General features: G+C 41.6%; 1 protein-coding gene across 6 annotated transcripts in view; it reads left to right on the top strand.

Moving 5' to 3' along the window:
* Positions 1–21,212, top strand: part of Syne2 (spectrin repeat containing nuclear envelope protein 2) — a 293,751-nt gene that overhangs the window by 76,437 nt on the left and 196,102 nt on the right. For all 6 annotated transcript variants that reach the window (XM_040742909.1, XM_040742911.1, XM_040742910.1 and 3 more), the window contains exons 9-18: positions 1,041–1,141; positions 3,583–3,684; positions 5,726–5,863; positions 12,603–12,767; positions 13,643–13,755; positions 15,063–15,225; positions 17,400–17,478; positions 17,757–17,944; positions 18,672–18,836; positions 20,098–20,220. In XM_040742909.1, coding sequence (XP_040598843.1) covers positions 1,041–1,141; positions 3,583–3,684; positions 5,726–5,863; positions 12,603–12,767; positions 13,643–13,755; positions 15,063–15,225; positions 17,400–17,478; positions 17,757–17,944; positions 18,672–18,836; positions 20,098–20,220 — 1,337 coding nt within the window. The remainder of the gene's footprint in view (positions 1–1,040; positions 1,142–3,582; positions 3,685–5,725; positions 5,864–12,602; positions 12,768–13,642; positions 13,756–15,062; positions 15,226–17,399; positions 17,479–17,756; positions 17,945–18,671; positions 18,837–20,097; positions 20,221–21,212) is intronic.

Raw genomic sequence — 21,212 nt, 5'->3', positions numbered from 1 at the left:
GAGGAGTAACAAGTGTGTCATGAGCTATTTTTCTGCTTGATCAAATATTAGTTTTTATGTTAATTACCACATGACAGCTCTAGACAAGACATATTTCAGCATCTATGTCATTAACAATTGCCCCAGTGAGCTTTTATAGAAGCCAGTAAAAGGACAAATCAAGTCCTCATATTTGTACTTTTGTGGTGTAAATACAACCAGCGTCATGGTTTCTAGTTGCCATCACCAAATCGTAAAATGTAATTGAGAGATGTAGGTAATGCAGTGTTCTTTCTTCATTCGGATGCAGATGAGCATTGGTTCATGCCTGTCATCCTAGTCTTCAGGAAGTTCATGCAAGAGGGTCAGCTGAGGCTAGCCTGGGCTACCTAGTGAGCCCCTGTTCCAAAATAAATAAAAAGATACAGATTTAACAGACACGAGTAATTCTCTAAAGCACAAATAATAGCAAAAATAGTCTTTTCATTGGGAACTGTTAGGTTTCAGTATTGATTACCTTGCTTTTAAGTTAACTGTTTTTCCTACATGCAACACAAATACTGGCCCATAGAAATCAAGCTTATTCTTTCCATGACTGAGAAGACTCTGAATGTCTGAACAAGTCTTCTATATAATGTATACTTTTGGAACTGGTTTGCCGTACAGATGTCTAGACTAGTGTACGAGGAATCAGTTACACTTGCTGTGTGAAGGGCCCCATGCACCATGTCTCCAGATAGAGAGCTGCTTTTTAGTTTCATCTTCTACTCCTCTGATTGCTGTGACATCACATACATGACAGCACGCGGAGCGGCACTGTGTTTCTTATTCTGAGGCTGATCATGTAATGCCAGCATTCTGCCTACTTCTGTCCGACTACAGATCTAAGTTCCAAACTTCTGAACAGTGTTGGAGCTAGGAGAATGAGCAGAGACTGCAGGGCTGGTCCATGACTTCAGTTAATTCAGCATCCTCTGAATTCGATGGCTAGGCCATAGACTTCTTGAGAATTAATCGGAGGTCTCCTCTACAGCTGATGGGTGGTGTGGTATGTCTTACAGATGTAGATGTCGTAAATCCTGATGAAAAGTCCATCATGACTTACGTGGCACAGTTCCTGAAGTATTCGAAGGATGCTCCTGGCCCTGGAGCTTCAGCTCAGGTATGTCTTCCTAGCTGTCTACTCAGTTCCTTTTGATTGTACACCAATGGTTCGGTTAAAAAAAGAAAACCTAAAATGTAAGTTGCACACACAACTTAAATGTGTGATCCATACAAGTATGTAAACCATACCTAATGGTTTATACACGTGACACCTGAAGTCATGATGCAAAATAGTTTCAATAGCCATGGTTTTCCATCATGCCTCTTTTCTGGACTCTACACTTCAGCCCTGGAAACTAATATTTGAATTTCTTCCACTGTAATTTGTTTTGTCTCCTTTTTTATTTCAAAGTTCAAGTGATGGTTTGTCAAGCTTTGCTGAATTATCTGAACAGCTTGTAGATGTGCATTGCATCAGTTCTGTGTTAGTGTGGCAAACAGCAGGGTTAAGCAACCTAAAAAGAGAAGAGGTTCATTTTAGCACAGTTTGAGAGGTGTAGGCATGACCAGCCAGCATTGGCCAGGTGGTACATCCTAATGGGCAGTGTGTGGCAGAACCAGGGAAACAGATGAGAAGAGGCTGGAGTTCTGTGGTCCTCTTTGGGATATGCCCTCAATGACTTAAAGCCTTCCACTGGGCCCAACCTTCTAGCCCTGTGTGCTGCTGGTGCCTTCTCTGGTGTTCAAGCCTATGACATTATTTGTCATTCAAGAGCCAAATACAGCAGGTGCTGCACAGGAAGAGTTACAAGTTAAGCTACCATTTGAACAATTTTAAGATGTATTTATTTTTGTTTTGGGGAGACAGGGTCTCTCCATATAGCCCTGGATGCCCTGGAACTCACTATGTAGACCAAACTGCCTCTTTAGGGCTATGATTAAAGGTCTGTGCCACCACACTTGGTTGTTTATTTATCTGGGTGATTTATTTGCCTGCATGTCTGTCTGTCTGCACCACATCCATGCAGTGCCCATGATGGCTGAAACAGGGCATTGCATCTCCATGTGGGTGCTGGGAACCAAACCTGGATCTTCTGGAAGAGCTTCCGGTGCTCTTGACCACAAGCCCTCTCTCCAGTCCTTTTGAACAATTTAGAGATCATTTTGATCTACTGTAACTTGTATTTATTTTACTGAAATATTCATTTACTATAAAATTAAGCTATTTAAAGTGTTCATCTTTGTGGTAGAATAGGCTTAGAAATGTGCAGGTCATTTCTGACCTGCTGAGTAGCATCTCCTCCCTAATTAATTCTCATAGAAAAATAAATTACAAAGTCCACCATCCATGAAATTGGGCACCAAAATAGAGAACAGCCCTCTTGCTTACCAGAATAAGAAGGCAAATGAACAGGAAACTGTAACCTCTGAATTTACCTTCCAGTAGCAAAATCCACATTCATATGTGAGCAAGCCACTGTAGCTGGCCTCTCAGAAGAAACAGCACCCCTCACGTCAACAGGATAGCACATCTGGAAACTTTGCGTGCACGTGCACGCTCGCTCGTGTGTGTGTGTGTGTGTGTGTGTGTGTGTGTGTGTGTGTGTATGTGTGTATGATCTTTAAGGTAGTCACGATGTTTTTTGGTGTAAATATTCTTGGCAGTGAATCTGCTATAAAGTGATTTAAGGGCTGTCAAGATAGCTAAGTGAGTGAAAATGCTTGGCATCTGCTGAGTTTAATCTCTGCAATCCACATAAAGGTGGAAGGAGAGAGCTCACTCCTGAGAATTGTCTTCTGACCTCGATATTCCTGGCTTGACATGTGTGTACCTCCCTTATCATACATAATAACAAATAACATTTAAGTGATCTGTGATTATGTTTCCAAGAAACTGAAGAATAGTGGAAATGGATAGGCCGTATATACAGATATACTAACTTTTTTTTTTTTTAAGGATTTCTTATGAAGCCCTATCTATCCTAGAGTTTGCTATGTAGACCAGGCTGGCTTTGGACTCCCAGAGATCCATGTGCCTCTGCCTTCTTAGGGCTGGGATTAAAGGTGTGAGCTGGATGATTTATTTACTTTTATGTCTCTGCATGTTTGCCTGCATGTATGCATGTGTGACACAGGTGTGCCTGGTGCCTGTGAAGCCAGGGGAGGGCACCAGATCCCCTGGAACTTGAGTCACAGACAATTCTGACTGCCATGTGGTGCTGGGGATTGAACCCAGGTCCTCTGAAGAGCAGTGAGTGCTCTTAGCCTATAAGCCATCTCTCTCGAGTCCCCATTTAAAAATATATGTTCTTTTGAGAAACCTTTATTTAGAGGCACAGAATGATTTTCAGATGTTCGTTTCAGTCTATTTTAAGTGTAAGGTGTTACAGGAACCAGCAGAATTACTCTTGGGTACAGTGAGTCACTGGTGTAAAATAGCATTAATCCACTGCTCTTTAAAATTGTCAATTTTATTGCTCATAGAAATCACTACAGCTGTGTAGGATATGGCTTAAATGTATGTGTGCATGCATGTGTGTTCACTTGTGTGAATTACAGGCCAAGGTGAAGGATGCTATGGCATGGCTAATCGTGCAAGAGAAGAAACTACAGAAGATGCAGGAGGATTCAGCAAGGGACACCTACGTTAATAAGTATCACGTGAGTAAGACTTTAAACACTGGCTCACATTGTTTGGGGGAAAGAGTGGTAAGTATGCATTTAGAAAAGTATGCTTTAGAAAACTCTAAATGAGTAGTATTTAGTGTTAGACAACTCCAGGACTAGGTGCTGAAGTTCTGGACCGTGCCTCTCAAGTCTTGTTAAATACAGGGTTCAGAGTCAGGAGCTCTGGCCAGGGCTCTGCTAACATGGTAGTTGATACTGCTGGTCCCTAGAGTAGTGTGAGCTACAGGGCTCTACAGCAAGGGATGGCACAATATAGGCCCTGGCCCCGGACTCCTGCATTAGCCAAGGAAATGATGTCAGAATAGGACTGTGTCCATATAAGTGCTCTTTGTAGTTATTTCCATGCTATATCTAGATCTGAGCTTTGAGTAGCCATTCCTGGTTTTGAGTAGATCGTTCCTTCATCCTGAATATTGAATGAAAGGGAAGCACAGGAAGTTGTCAGCTGCACCTCTCAGAATTTTAGTCCAGGACTCCAGCCAGGAGTCCTTTGTATGGAAGCGATGCTATCACCGAACTGACCTTTTGCTATGGAGCAAGCCCCTTGCTGATAAGTCTATAGAGTAACACATCTTGCTGAACTAGGTGTGGTTAATTCACTTTCACACCTGAAGACATTAAGGTTTAGAGGGACTGAATGATTTCTCTGAATTTCTACAGTGTCTCAAGAGTACAGTGTGGCGTTAGGAGTCCCAGTTCTTTTCACGTTCTGTTGATTTTCCAGGGCATGTTAATTATTAACTGCGCAGTCTTGGGGGAGCCAGCGAAGGTTTCTTAGAACCCATTGTCTGTGTAATTTTGTGCTTCCCACCAGTTCTCGGTCCTGAATAAGGAAGATATTGTCGTGTGCTTACGTAGCCCTTAGAGCTTTCTGGGCCCCCATTCCCATGGGGGAGTTGAATGACTCAGCCTTTCCAAATCCAACATTGAATGGATCATGTGACTCCTGGACCATGCCATCCTGAAAGGAGAAGAAGGGACCCAAATTCTGTTTTTCCTTGGATCAGAACAGCATAGGGCCTATGGGCTTCCCTGCCTCCCAGTTTTGAACTCAGTGTTCAAGTACCTTATTCCCACTATGTCTTTGATTTTAATAATTTATCATAGACTTATCTTCTTTCAATAAAAGGTTTTATGAAGTTATTGTCAGAGATAAAGTAAATTGTCTATCTATCTATCTATCTATCTATCTATCTATCTATCTATCTATCTATCTGCCTAAGTATTACTAGTTTCCTCAGCCTGCCCATGAATTCTTGAATTCAAATGATTTTTTGTCTTAGCCTCTCACATATCTGGGACTTTAAAGGTCCCTACCACCATACCCAGCTGATATTAAGTATAATTAGAATATTATAATGCTTTAAATAACACAGAATTGGTAACTCTAAAACAGGAGTCCTGAGTACAAATGCAATCAAGACAAACTTTGTGTCTGAAAATTTGAGTGCAGGCAGAAGGATATTTTTAGTGTGTGTACAATGAATTGGGAAGAGTTGGCATAATCTCTGTTAGTCACTTTAAAAATCATTACATGGCTCAGATGTGTTTTCCATGACTTGGGAAGCTGAGACAGGAGGACTGGTGTGAGTCTCGGGCCAGCCTTAGCTACACAGTTCCATCCCAACCTGACTTACAGAGTAAGACCATCCCAAGAAACCAAAGACAGCCGCCATCAATTATACATGACAACTGCAGCATGGCAGTTCTCTTGTCTGCTCCAGGTTGGACGGATTTTGCCTGTGGCATCACAATCCGTCCTTAGAGACAGGTGACTTCACTACTCCCTTGCAGCAGACATCCAGCAACTGACACCCCTGTGTCATTTTGCTGTTATTCTAATGATCAGAGAGAAGAAACCAGATTGGTGAGAAGATGCTGGGATCAGAGATTATACCTTTATCTAAGCCAGGCTTGAACATAACCTTTAATGATAGACGTTGAATTGGCAGATTATGTTTTATAAACCGGATTAAGTGTTTGAAGGTATTGTAGAATGCTCTTCTCATCACAGAGTCTGCTGTCCTTTATGGAATCATTGAATGAAGAAAAGGAACCCTTTGTGGATGTCCTGTCACTGAAAGGGAGCATGAAGGAGTTGAATGAAGATCAGTTACAATTGAGACAAGCCTGGGCCAGCCTCACGCATCAGGTGAGTATGCTGTGTTGCTTAGTAGAGCACCTCTGGAAAGCAGCTTTGTGCTGTTTGAGGCTTTTGCTCTTTTGGCTTTTTTGAGGAGCCCACCACCCAGCTCCCAAATAAATCACACATGGAGTCTTATAATTACTTATGAATGCCTGGCCTTAGCTTGGCCTGTTTCTTGCCAGCTTTTCTTTTTTCTTTCTTTCTTTCTTTCTTTCTTTCTTTCTTTCTTTCTTTCTTTCTTTCTTTCTTTCTTTCTTCTCAATATGTTTTTATTTAAATTAGAAACGTGAATGTTTCACATGTCAGTCCCAGCTCCCTCTCCCACCCCTCCTCCCTTGTCCCTCCACCAGCCCCTCAGCTCCCCCACCTAATCCCCACATCATTCCCCAGGGAGGGTGAGACCCTCCTTGGAGGGGGGGATCTCTAAAGTCTGTCATCCTTGGCAGGACCTAGGCCCTTCCCCATGTGTCCAGGCTGAGAGAGCATCTCTCTATTTGGAATGGGCTCCCAAAGCTCATTCATAAACCATGGTGAACACTGATCTACTACTACCCAAGGCCCCAGTGATTTCTGTGGCCTCCTCCCTGGCACTACATTCATGGGGTCTGGATCAGTCTCCTGTTGGCCTCTCAGTCATCAGTCTGGGATTCAAGAGCTCCCCCTTATCTGGTCAGCTGTCTTTGTGGGCTTCACCATCATGGTCTTGACCCCTTTGCTCATCACTCCTCCATCTCTATCACTAGGTTCCAGTAGTTCAGCTCAGTGTTTGTTTAGCTGTGGGTATCTGTCTCTGCTTCCATCAATCCCTGGATGAAGGTTCTAGGATGACATATAGGATAGTCATCAACCCTATCATCAAGGAGGGGCTATTAATGTAGTCTCTCCACTATTGCTTAGTTTGCCAGTTGGTATTATCCTTGTAGATCTCTGGAGATCCCACTAGTGTCAGCTCTCTCCTCAAGCCTATAAAGACTCCATCTATTATGGTATCTCTCATCCTGCTCTCCTCTATTCTTACCTCGACTCAACCTTCCTGCTCCCCCAAGCCTTCTTCTCCCTTCCTCTTATCCTCCTCTGTTTTTCTTGGTTCCCTCTCCAGTCCCCCAATGTTCCCAATGTGCTCAGGAGATCTTGCCTCATTCCACTTCTCTAGGGTATCATGCATCTCTCTTAGGAACCTTCTTGTTTCCCAGACTCCCTAGCACTGGGATTGTAGGCTGAGCTTTTCTTAAATTATCCCATCTACCTTTTGTCTCTGTGCTTTTATCTTTCTCTTCTGTAAATCTTTTCTTTCCTTCTTACTCCATGGCTGGCTGGGTTGCTAGGTGGTTGGCTCCTGAAGCCCTCCTCTCCTTATTCTCTGGTTCCCTCCTCGTCCTCGTTTCTCCTTCTATTTATATTCTGTGCCAGCCCTGCCTATCCTTGCTCCTGCCTCGTTATTGGCTGTTCAGCTCTTTATTAGATCATCAGGTGTTTTACACAGGCAAAGAACACAGCTTCACAGAGTTAAACAAATGCAACATATAAACAAAAGTTACACACCTTAAAATAATATTCTACGGCTGGGTGGTGGTGGCGCACGCCTTTAATCCCAGCACTCGGGAGGCAGAGGCAGGCAGATCTCTGTGAGTTCGAGGCCAGGCTGGACCGACAGCCTCCAAAACAATACAGAGAAACCCTGTCTCGTAAAACCAAAAATAATAATAATAATATTCTACATCATCTTTGGTGTTCTTTTGCTGGGGTGGGGGTGGGGGTGTGGGGAGTATGGGGGAGTGAAGACTTGACTAGACTATTATCAGGAATTCTGTAGGGGACAGGACAGGATAGATGCTTCACCAGGAATTCTATAGGGGTCAGGATAGACGCTTCATCAGAAAAGAGAACCATACTTTGCTTTTTCCCCCCATGACATTATTTAGATAGGAATTGGATTTAAAAAGAAGTTTATAGTCTTCTGCTTAAGGCAAGATTATCCAATGCTACACTGGCCATCAATTCTCAGTTTATCGTGGTGGATAGCATAACGTTTGCTGTTGTAGGTAATTCATGTGAATGGTAGCCTCTTCCCTCCCATCATTTGCCAGTATCAACAGATGCTTGAAACGTTACATGAACAGCCTAGAAACACATGTAGCATGATTGTGTTTGTCAGTGTCATACACATTTATGGTATTCATCTTTTCAAGTTTATTAGAACTTGGTTTATGGTCCAGCATGTGGCGTATCAGTATAACTGCAAGCTAGTATTCTTTAGCAATTGGGTATGAGGTTAATATCAGTTAAGACAAAGTACATAGTACTCTTGTCCAACATATCTATCTCTTTGCTGACATTTGTCTTATTCTAAACTGTTGAGAGGGAAGCTTGAAAATCTGCGGAAACATTTCTTTAATTTTGCCAAGTTCTGCTATGTGCGCTTTAAAACTTTATTAGGTGCATACAGATCGATAATAATTATGTCTTTCTGGTGAACTGACACTTCATGAAACAGCCTACTGAATATAAGTTATATATATATGTATATATACATACTCATATTTAGTAAATATATATATATATTTCAAACTTATGTTTTATGGTACTATTTTGCTTGGTGTCTACTTTGTCTGATAAGAATGTCATGTTCTGATCCTACTGTCCTGATGCTGCTTGAATTCCACATTTCCCCTTCATTTATCTTAGTCCATTTGAGTCTTTATAGTGGAACTATTAAAGACAACACATGGGTTTTTCTTTTCTTAATTTTTTATGACAACCCTAGTCTTTTAATTGGAGTGTTTAGTACATTTACACTTACTACAATTGTTTCTATCATAATTTGTGTGTTGCCTGTTTTTGAATCTTCATTCTTTTTTTAAATTGTTTTAATATGTTTATCAGCTTTGGGCTTTATTTGTTTATTGAGTTTTTACTCTAGGGATTGTAATAATGTACATTCTAAACTGTTTACAGTCTAAATTTTGAGCTGTTTGATTTCTTATTATACAAATTCTTTTGCCAATTAACATTTGTTTTTCAAGTTTTTTATTTAATTTTATTATTAGCCTTGGATGCCTGTTATTTTCTGAGAGACAGAAAGTGTGTGGATGCAGACAGGAGAGAATATGGGGAGGAGCTGGGAGGAGTAGGGGGAGGTGAAACTGTAATCAGAATACATTGTATGGAAACAAATGCCATTTTAAATTAAAGAAGAATATTTATTATATTTTTAATTATGTAGATGCCCTTGTGTCTCTATGTGAGTATGAGCAAACATGTTTTTTTTATCATTTTTTATTTTAATTTTAAATAGCTTGTTTTACATGTCAATCCCAGTTCCCTCTCCCTCCCCTCCTCCCGCATTCCCCTTCCCCCCTCCCTCCCACCCTATTGCCAAATCCTTCCACATAGGGGATATCTAGAGTCTGTCATTTTACTCTTGGTAGGGTCAAGGCACTCCCCTGAGAGTCCAGGCTGAGAGAGCATCTCTCTTTGTGCTATAGGCACATGAAGACAGTTTGTATACCAGGGATAGACACTGATCCACAGCTCAGGGCCCCATAGGTTGCCCAGGCCTTCTCACTGACACTCACATTTGTGGGGTCCAGATCAGTCCCATGCTGGCCTCCCCACTGTCGGTCTGGGGTCCAAGAGCACTCCCCTGTTCAGATCAGCTGTCTCTGCTGGTTTTGCCAGCCCATTCTTTGCCAATTTGCTCATCACTCCTCTCTCTCTGTCACTGGGTTCCTTGGGTTCAGTTCAGTGCTTAGTTGTGTGTTTGCCTCTGCTTCCATCAGTCACAGGATGAAGGCTCCCGGATGGTTATAGACATCAAGTTCATTATCAGGAATGGGCATTCGAGGTGGTCCCTCCACTATTGCTTAGCTTGCCAATTGATGTTATACCTTTAGATCACTCGAGATCTACGGCCATACCACCCTGAACGCGCCCGATCTCGTCTGATCTCGGAAGCTAAGCAGGGTCGGGCCTGGTTAGTACTTGGATGGGAGCAAACATGTTTTTAAATTTTAAAAAATTATTAATAGTTGTGCGTGCGTGCGTGCGTGCGTGTGTGCGTGCGTGTGTGTGTGTGTGTGTGTGTGTGTGTGTAGGTGCTGATGGAGGCCAGAAGAAGACATTGAATCCCTTGGAGCTTGATTTATGAGTGGTTGTGAGTGGCTTAACATGCATGCTGGGAACTGATCAGTGGTCCTCGGTAAGAGCAGCAAGACCTCTTGACCACTGATTCATCTCTCCAGCCCTCAATTTAAAGTATTTAAGAGAAAAATTTAGACTTTCGTGTTTCCCTAGATATTTACCACTGCTAGCCGGGTGTGGCGGCACACGCCTTTAATCCCAGCACTTAGGGGGCAGAGACAGGGGAATCTCTGTGAGTTCAAGACCAGCCTGGTCTATAAAGCAAGTTCCAGGACAGATAGAGTTATATGATGAAACCCTATCTCAATAGACCAAGGTACAAAAAAAGGATATTTACCACTTCTAGTTCTTCCTGTAGATTTTGAGCATTTCCTAACCCTCTAAAACTACTTGTCAGATAATATGACAGTAGCAGACTTGTTTCATTTCCCTTGATCTCTGAATGTGCTTATTTTGACTTTATTTTTTAATTAATTTTGTTAATATCTAATACACATCTTATAATTCACTCATTTTAAATGGATAATGAAATGATTGTTTGCCTGTCTGTGTGTTTGTTGTGTGTTGCATAGTGTATGTATTTGTGGAATGTGCATACGAGTGGGCAGATGTGTGAAAGCAGGCCTGTTTGGAGGCCAAAGAATAACATTATCCTTTTCTATTGCTCTCGACTTTCTTGCCGAGAAACTGGGTGCTTGCCTTTTTGCCTAGTCTGGCTAGCAGGACAGCGAGTTTTTGGGATCTGCCTGTGCTCCCTGCAGTGCTGGGGTTTTGGGCATGTGCAGCCACACTCTTGTCTGGGTGCTGTGGATTTGAAGTTAGGTCCCCATGCTTGTAGATCGAGTGCTCTTGCCCACTGAACTCTCTCTTTGGCACCATGAATTTTTATAAAATTAAAGACATCCTTTTTATTACATTTGTGTGTGTGTGTGTGTGTGTGTGTGTGTGTGTATGTGCGCGCACGCGTGCGCGCGCGCACTTATGATGTGAGTGTAGTTTTCACAGGTCAGAAGGTGTCAGGTCCCCTGGAGCTTGAGTTGTGGACAATTGAGAGCCATCTAATATGGTGCTTGGAATCCAACTTGGGACCTTTGCAAGAGTTTAGTACACAGATGCAGTCACTGAGCCATCTCTCAAACACCCATCGAGTGACTTAAATGAATTTATAGAGTTCATTATAGAACTCACTCATTTTAATGCATTTACAGAGAGAATGTGCGCTTCACAAAGTCAATATTTCTCATCAAGGCCCAGGAAATATTTGTGGCTCTTTGACTATCAGGAGTGACAGCCTTCTTTTTTGCAATGTTTTGTTTCTAAATCATTTATTAAATGTGCTGAACAGGGCTTCCCAGAAGCACTCTTTTAGAGACCTGCCCTGGAGATGGTGCAGCTCGAGGAGTCTTTGCACCAGTGAATAGTGCCCGTGCATTCTGGGAACCTGACTTTCATATAATGACTAGAGCTGTGTGCAACATGAAAGTCAGTGACTCTGTTGCCAGTCTAGTTCAGACTGCCCCAGGCCACAGAGACCTGCCTTGATTTTTGTTTTTTGTCAGAATATGATTTGGAAAAGTTATCTGAAATAATGAGAAAAACACAATAGAATTATATTTCAAAATTAAAAGCTCCAAACTGATAGTGTGTTGGAAATCTATTCTTTAGTTATGACACTTTGCAGATCATTTTCTTGGTGTAGTGAAATGAGATGTTAATTTTAAACTTACTGGCCATATAAAGCTAATGCCATCTAGAGAATTTCTGGTTCTATAGTTTATGGAGACTATTTATTAATTTTAAAAGTTAACATACTAAGTAATGGATTTCATTTGGGCGTGTGTATATGTAAGTTAGTAAGTAGTTTTCCCTCTCTCTTTCTTGTTGCTGTGTTTTTAAGACAGTGTTTCTCTGTGTAGCCTTGGCTGTCCTGAAACTTTCTCCGTAGATCATGTTGACCTTGTTACTCACAAAGATCCACATGCCTCTGCCTCCCTGGGATTTGCAGGGGTGCACCACCACTGCCTGACTAAATGGTTTTCTCTTAAGCCTGTTGTAGATAATAGCAATGTAATCTGATTTTAACCTGATAAGATCTTTCATTCATTTTCAGCCAAGTTAAAAAATAATCCTTTCAGAAAGGATTTGTAGAATGATGTGTGTGTGTGTGTGTGTGTGTGTGTGTGTGTGTGTGTGTGTGTGTGTGTGTGTGTGTGCTGTCCTAGGGACGGTTTCTGTTCTTCTAGAGAACCTGGCTAAAATCAAAGTCAAAGAACATATGGGCATCCGATGTTTCAGACAGTTCCCTCTGTGACTATGCCTGTTTGGACGAGAAGTTTAAATAGTTCTGATTTCTTCCATGCAACTTATTCGAGATCCATCCAAACCTTTCCTTTTCTTGTGCCTTCTTTTCCAACAGCTTTTAAACTAATTATATTCCTCCTCTGCAAGCAGTAAAATAATATTTAGAAGGGAGAAGTTCGCCCATTGATAAAAACTCCTTTAATAACTCGGCCTTGGCTCTCTGAGGCGCATGAAGTAAGTAAGCGTATGTGAAGAACTAGGCTGGGCGAGCGCTGATGAAGGGCTACTCTCTGCCTTCTTTCAGATTGCTGCATGGAAAGCCCAGCTGGACGACGCCTTGCCTTCCCCACTCAGAGAGACTGAAGCGTGGCTCAAGGATGTGGAGGGGCTTGTGGAGGAAGGGCTGCCGACCTCCCAGAATTACTCTGAAGCTGTGGCTCTGATCCAAGGGAAAATGTCTTTATTCAAGGTAGGAAAAGAGACTTGTGGAAAAATTAACCCTTTGTCTGTGTTTGAGGAAGATTGTGTTCTAGGGGAGAAGAGTAGGAGATACAGTGGTGGCCGAGCGTGGTGTAGCTTGAGTCCCTGGGAATCCAGAGGGACTTTCATGATTGCTGGGTATGAATGTGCCCACTTGTCATCCCAGCCTTGGGAGGCGGAGGCGGGAGATCAGGACTTCAGGATCCTCCTTGGATATATATACAGTCAATCTGAGGCCATCTGGACATGAGACCCTGTGACAAAAACAGCCCAAACAACAGATGCTCTTGAGTTCATGACTGTTGGGCTGTTTAGACAGAAGTCGGGAAAGGTAGAAGCCAACCAGTTCTAAAGTGACTGTGACATCCGATCAAAACAAAAAAGATGCCAAATGGAAGATGCTGATTTAAAATGAGGGCGATTTCGGGTCCTCAATGCAAATGTGTGAGCAAGTTTGATTTGTGAGTCAGGATAGTTGCATCACTAGAGGGACAGAGAGACTTGAGAACAAAAGATTGTGCTAATGACTTTGCCAAAGACACTGCATGCTGCTCCATGGGAAAATGTCCTCCTTAAAAACTTTTCTGCTGAAATAATGGTTCATGAAGATCTTAGGTAAAAAGGAAAAGATGAGAGCCTGTCTCGGTGACTCATGCCTATGATCATGGCACTCTGGAGGCTGAGGCTCCGGAAGGAGCATTACCACAAATTTGAGGCCAGTCTAGGGTAGAGACCAGCAGGCGCTACAATGTATGGCTTTATCTCAGTCAGCCAGTCAATCAATTGATGGTTCAATCAATCAATCAATTGATTAATCAGGCTTTTTGCAGTATTTAGATTTTCGTGTTTCTAAATTTCTTTCAGAGTCTGATGGGCAGCTCTGACTATCATTCCAATACTCTCCTGGCCTTTGAAAACCGAGATGAGAACCACCTGCCAGTCGTACCGCCTGACAAACTGGAGGAAATGAAAAGACGGTTTGTAACCGTGCTATTTCATAACTGTCCTGTTCACATTTAGCAACGGCATTTGCTAGCGTACCATGAGCACAGACTTGGAGATAATGTGTGACATATTTGCTTCTACATCTTGATAACCACACCTTTATGGTTTTGCAATAGCAACATAACATGGCTCACATCCTGTCTCATTGAGCAGTAGATTTCCGTGATGCGAGTTTTGTCTTTCTGAGCTCTCTCATTTTCACATTTGTAAACAGGGGTTCATGACAGTCACCCTGCCCATGTTTTACAAGGATAGCAGATCAAGGCAGGGGGTATATAAGTGCACTTTTATAAAGTGAAAGTAGGGGATGGAGAGATGGCTCAGGTTGAAGAACCCTGGCTGTGCACTCATAGGGACCAGAGTTCGGATCCTAGCACCTGTGCCTGTCACTGCAGCTCTAAGGTAGCTAAGGCCCTTTTCTGGCCTCTGTGCATAGGCACATATACTCAAACCCACACATGTGCATATACATTCATGAAGACACACATAGACATAAACAGATAAATCTTAAAAATATAAACTGTAAAATATTACAGAGAGATGGCTCAGTGACTAATAATCCTTACTGCTCTTGCAAAGGACCCAAGTTCAGTTCCTAGTACCTGTGTTGGGTGGCTCATAACTATCTATGTAATTACAGCTCCAGGGGGCTCAATGCCCTCTTCTGACATCTGACACCTGTGCCACACGTGTGCGCGCGCATACACACACGCACACGCACATGCACACACACACAAATGCATGCACATGTGGGCACACCCCCACATACACATGAATGAATAGTAACATAAAATATTTAAAAATTACATTATCAGTATAGAATTCATTTAGCTAAATGTCATCCACACTGCTTTTGTTTTCTTTTTACTCATAAGTAGCTTATTGCAATAAAAGAACACTAGCCTTAATGAAACTGAATCATACGTAAGCTTTAAAATCGTAGCTGCATCAAATTATACAGAAGTTGTTAAACTCTTACAGGATTTCTTGATACAGGAATAAGTTCCTTCAGAAAATATTCTGTTACATTTTTACCTTAGAAATTGTTGCTTTGTATCTTGCCACATTGTTTTACATTATTTTAAAAGAAGAAGAGAGGGATGGAACTAGACACACACACACACACACACACACACACACACACACACGGGGAGGCACTCTTGAGGATACATTTTGAGTTCCGTGTGTTGGAATAAAAAAAAGCTAAAGTACAGTATTATTTAAAATGCCAAACAGATTTCTGACACTTGGTCAGTTCTACAACCTTCTTGTTTTCCAGACTCAACACCATTTTGGAGAGAAAATTCATCCTCCTTCTAGAGTTTCAAGCCTCCAAGTATTCAGTCCTTGCTTTGCTAGATGAAGCGGAGGCGAAGTTGGCTGTTTGGAATGTTACTTATGGGAGTGAGGAGTCAGTGGCGGTCCTGCTGGAAGACTGGCGTGTAAGTTGCTGCAGTCCGGGCTTGGGCATTGACTAGGGTCCCTGGTCTGGTTCTGCATTAGCTCAGGGATACGTCTGATCTGGGTTTGGGCTTTTGCTGGTAGACTTGTCAGCTTCTGTTTTCCGGGGGAAAAGCATCAGTGGTAGACAAATAGCAGGTAGAGGAAAGAGTAAGAAAACTAGGATTGGCCTGAAGGTGGTGGCGCACGCCTTCAGTCCCAGCACTCGGGAGGCAGAGGCAGGTGGATCCTTGTGAGTTTGAAACCAGCCTGGCTATAAGGGCTCATTCCAGGACAACCTCCAAAGCCACAGAGAAACCCTGTCTCAAAAAACCAAAAAAAGAAAAAAGAAAACTAGGATTGCAGTGTTCAAGATGGAGTTAGGATGGTTAATACCTCAGGGAAGGCTTCACTGTGGTCTTAATGTTTTTCCCTATTGCAACTTTCTTCTTTCACTTACATATTTTTCTTCCTTAATTTATTCTTTCATTCAACAGTTAACTTTCCTTTGAAAACTTTGGGCTTAGCCTCTGGAGCTTTATTTTTAATTTTTGGAAACATATTTGAGTTACTTTGATTTGTTAGTGGCAGGGGGTGATACCACAAATGCATGTGGAGGTCAGATGACAACCTGTGGGAGTAAATTCTCTTCTTCCATCACATGGGTCCCAGGGATGGAACTCAGTCCTTCAGGTTTGGTGGCAAGTGCCTTTATGCAGTGAGAAGCCATCTTGCTGCCATCCTGTTCCCAGTTTGAATAGGAAATGGCCTAAATGCTTCCAAGAAAAAAAAAACAAAAAAACATATTTCAAGTGTAGGTGTGTCCATGCAGAAATTCAAACAGGTACCTTCTTCGATACTGGATTTTAACCTTTATTTATTTACTTACTTATTTTTGCTTATGAGTTTCAGGGGAAAATGTAAAAACATATTCACTTACCATTTATGTTTGTTTGTGTTTTGAAACACGCTTTCCCTGTGTAGCCCTTGCTCTCCTGGTACTCTTTCTGTAGACCAGGCTGACCTCAAACTCACAGAGCTCTTCCTGCCTCTGCCTTACCCCCAGTGCTGAGATTAAAGGCGTGCACTGCCACCACCAATGGGCGTATCATTTATCATTTAAATAACCGTGTGCTCCCAAATTGGAGGCATCATTCTAAACTGGGCTAGGTTTTATTTATATGTAAAAAAATAGGGTAATACTATATATAACGTTTTGTCTTCTCTGAAGTTTTAGTTTTCTTTTTTCTGTGCTTTTGTTTGCTCATTTGTATTTTTAAGACAGGATCTTACATAGCGAGGTTGTTCTCAAGCTCCTGATCCTCCTGTCTCTATCTTGCAAATGCTAGATTATAGGAATGTACCACCATGCCCAGCTTTGGATTTACATTTTGTTATTTCAGTATTCATGGTAGTTTGCTAATACAAAATAAGGGTATAATCAGTGGGACTCTTTAATCCAGTTCCTCATGTGGTGACCCTCAACCATAAAATTATTTTTGTTGCTACTTCATAACTGTAATTTTTCTATTGTTAGTGAATTGTAATATAAATATCCGTGTTTTCTGAAGGTTTTAGGCGACCCCTATGAAAGAACTGTTTGATTCCTTCCCCAAGGGAGGTGTGACCCATAGGTTGAGAACCAATGGTATAACAAACAAGTTTAGAGTCAGGTGTGAGTTAGCTCCATTTTTGTTTTTTTCACACTGATTTAGGTAATGGCAATTTCACTGACGTTCTTGTTCAGGTGGTGAGAGCCTTGACCGAATAACCTATTGTAGCTAATGAGAACTAGTTAATGTGACTAAAACTTGTGAAACAAAGTAACTGATACAGTTACACAATGTTACTAAAACCAGGTGAATTAGCAGGTTTCGGATCTACTTTGAAAGATGAACTTGCCTTTTCCTAGCAAGAGAAAACAGCGTGAAGTCATATGACTATGTCACGCTAACTGCAGAGAGGTAGCCTGTATCGTTGTGCCCTCACATTTGCTAAGTCCTAGCCTCCCTTCATGAACTGTTCCTTCCTGTTTTGCTACTGCAGTGTGTTGGTATTAATGTGCTCAAGCAAAGTTGGCAATTCTGCACTTTGCCAACATCATATACTAATATCTGGATTTCTTTGCCCATTTTCAAAAGTATACCTTGTCAATATCTTTTCCTTTCCTTCACAGAAATTTATTGAAGAGGAAAAGTTCCTAGCTCAACTTGATACCTCTTTTCAAAAATGTGAAGAAATGTATAAGAATTTGGGTAAATATCCTAGTTGCTTTTCAATGGCGTAGCCATCATTTCAAGATGGCATTTGTTTTGCATTAATGGTTTGGAAATTAACTTTTTTTCCCCATGTGTGTTTTCCTGGGAAAATTCTTGCTTTTTGATGTTAACATTGCCAGGGTACATGTTCATTTTCAGTTAATGGAAATAGTTTCCTTCCTCAATATTGTTTACAAATGAAAACTGTTTTCTAAGACTGCTTTTTTCTCTTTTCTTTTCCTTTTTTTTTTTTTTTTTTTTTTTTGCTGATACAGCTAGAGAATGTGAGAGTGTTGCAGAGGAGTATGTGACATTGGAAAAGAAAGTTCACATGTGCAGACAACGCATACATAACACAAAGGCCACGCTGCAAAGAGTGCTGGCGTGTTGGGCCACTTACAAGGAAGACCTCCCCCTACTAAAGGCTTCTTTTGAGGCGACAAAGAAGGATCAAATTAAAGAGGTATTTGAAGTAAATGGCACTGTCCTACTTTTGCTTTTTAATTTTTGGAGGCTGGCCAAAAAGACCAGGCTGGCTTCGACCTTTGACATCCATCTGCCTCTACTTCTGAGTTCTGGATTAAATAAAGCATGCCTTACTATGCTCAGTTAGATTTACTTTTTTATTTTTGTTTGGAGGCCCATTTTTACTCCTAAGGTGAGTGTCAACAAAGGAGTAAAAACATATGGTCTAGAAAGTTCTTCAAGATCTTGGGAAGAACTTAGTTTTTTTCCTAATGTAATTGTCAGAGAGTATTTTCTTCACATCGTATGTCTGTAGGCACACATGTGTTTATATAAATAATATGGCTCTCAGAAAAACTATTCATTCATTCATTTATTTGAGATGAATAACTGAAACAAATACCAAGGCAGTATGACCTCTATGGAAGTCATTACCAAAGCAGTATGGCCTCTATTGACCTACTGAGTTCAGGAACCTCTGCTGTTAGTTTATCCGGGACTTAATTGACAGGCACTTCTGAAGAGTCCGGGCTCAGGATCAGGACAGTGCCTCGCACTTGCCACACAGCAATGGAGACAAACTGGGACACTCTCTAAGAGGAAAGTCTGTCTCTGCAAAGGCCTCCACACTCAGTCTTCCTGATAGAGTCAGCCTTAGTAGAGTTTTACTGTGGATATTAGTGATACAAATATACCATAAGTATAACTCTTTTCCTTATATGTAGGTTCCCTTTGAGACCCTTTCCCAGTGGAATACAAAATACACCTCTCTAAATGAAGTGGGGAGTTTCCTAATTGAAGTCAGCAGTGGCGAAGTTGGAACTTCTGTTTCTAAAGAACTGAAAAGGCTAAATAAAATATGGAGAAAGTTTATCCCAAAGACTCCACTCGTAAGTTCTTGTTTCTGGTAACAGCTTTCGGGAAATATGATCCTCATACTTTACACTATGTGTAGCTCAGTGGTGATTAGCAGATTCACGGTTGTGTGGCTGCCGATGCAGTCAGACTTTTCTGGAGTATGTGGGATATGAGCCTACCTGTCCTTTACATGCAGGGATGTGTCTGTGTCTGTCTTATCTGTTGTCCACATTATTTTTGAGACAAGGTCTCTTACTTAACCTTGCGCTCACCAGTTGGCTAGATCAGCTTGCCAGCAAGCCCCAGCAATCCTGTCTGTAACTAACTTCTCAGCACTGGAATTACAAATGCAAACCACTATACCTGGCTTTTCTATGGATGCTGGGGATCTGAACTCGGGTCCCCATGCTTGCCTGGCTGTTAGTTTTAGAACACTGACATCATTTTATGAAGATGATCTGCACCAGTATCTACCAATCTTTCTTTTCCAACCTCCCAGCCTCAGATAACCACCAGTTACGTTCTTTGTCTATAGATTTGCTATTTTGGACTTTTCAGATAAATAGAGTCCTATGTGGTGCCTCATGACTAGCTTAACGCCCTTGGCACAACGCTTTTAAGGTTCACCCAGACATGCTACATAGCTGCCTTTCATTCCTTTTTACTGCGGAGTAGAAGCCCGGAGTGTGAGCAAGCCACACTGCATTTGATTATCCATCAGGCGATACCCATTTTTGTTCTCTCCTCCCTAGAGGCTGTTATAACCACTGTAGTTATTAACATATGCCCAAAGGTATTCTAATTTCTTTTGGGTATACATAATATTGAAGAGATTTTAATGTTTGAGCCTTTTTCTGATATGTGCTTCTCTGTCAGTTTATGTACCAAAAACATAAGCATTGTTTTGCCTATCCAAGCACCTTAAGAACCTATACATTATTTATATTTATCATTAAACAGAATTACATTGAAATGTTTTAAATTATTTTTTTACTTGTTCATAGCAATTTCCTAGATATTTTTAGTAGACAATTTTTTTGTGTGTGTTTGTGACGAAGTCTGCACAGCTGAGAATGGTCTTGTACTCTTGATCTTCCTGCCTCCACCTCCCAAGAGCTAGGGTTCCAGGTGTGTACCACCACACCTGGCCATAGATACATCTTTCCCAACACTATGGATGGCTGATGTACCCAAAAACTATACTTACCTATATTTTTCTACTTAACTATTTTTAATGTATATTTCAAAAAAGTAAAAATGTGAGCGTGAAACTCACAAAATCAATTTTCTTAGGAGTTGAGGCTGCCGCTTACAAAAATTCAGGATCAGCCCACTGGGAACAATTCTGGAACGATTCTATCTGAGGCATCAGCTATGCCAGCAGAACCTCATGGAAGTCATGATGGGGACATAAGGGTAAGGCTGGTATACTTTGCACATGCACATAGGAATGATCTAGCTCTGTTACTTTTCCATGGGTGGCTGGAGCAATGGGGTGTGTATGCGTTGCTAGGTAATGCTTTAGTGGGTCCAATCATGAAGCAACTTCATGCCTCTTAGCCCACTCTGTGTTCTAATCAGGAAGAGCCAACAGGACTTTTGGATGGTGCCAATCAAGTCCATATTTCTTGGGAGGATTTCCAACTAGTGCTCGAAATGCTCTCTCCGGTGTGCCCCATGCTCCAGAACTGGCAATTGAGTTACACAAACAAACAACAAAAGACAAGACAACCTAATGATGTAAATAAGTTTGGGATTTTGTGTTGGGCTGTGCTCATAGTTCTCATCGGCCACATGAGGCCTGAGGGCTGCAGGTTGGATGAACCTGGCAACTTCCCAAGTTGGCTAGCCACCAACCTCTTTCTGTGTCGCTAACTTTCTGTGGAATGGCAGAAAGTATAACTGATATTCCTTGTTGTGGTGGACAATTTGGAAGATGTTAGATTTTTAAGTAAGACTGTGAAAAAGTAGCAAAAAAGTAAAGTCACACATGTGTAACAGTAACAGCCATGGTTTCAGATATGTGCCGCACCCCAAAAACAGCCATAGCACCTTACATAAGTGATGGCCACTGCCTCTAGCCAGCTGGCAGGAGTGCTAATCTTTTCATTAATAACAATGGCTAATGGATAAGTAGCATAGGCTCTTGTAAGAACAGCTCTCACTAGTCTGCATGCAGGAAACAGGGTTCATCTGTGCCACTGCATGAAAAAAAAAAAAAAGAATGTGTAATGGAAGAAAATCTGGAGGGATCTTAATTTATGTGATAACTTTAAAATATAAGTCTCTGAGGCCTTAAAATGTTCAGGGGTGTGTGTGTGTGTGTGTGTGTGTGTGTGTGTGTGTGTGTGTGTGTGTGTGTGTGTGTGTGTGTTGAGACAGGTTCTCTCTATGTAGCCCTGACTAGT

This window comes from Mesocricetus auratus, unplaced genomic scaffold (genome assembly GCF_017639785.1).
Source record: "Mesocricetus auratus isolate SY011 unplaced genomic scaffold, BCM_Maur_2.0 Super-Scaffold_15014, whole genome shotgun sequence".
Lineage (NCBI taxonomy): Eukaryota > Metazoa > Chordata > Mammalia > Rodentia > Cricetidae > Mesocricetus > Mesocricetus auratus.
Note: the sequence above shows the minus strand (reverse complement) of the source record. Positions and strands in the feature narration are given on the sequence as shown.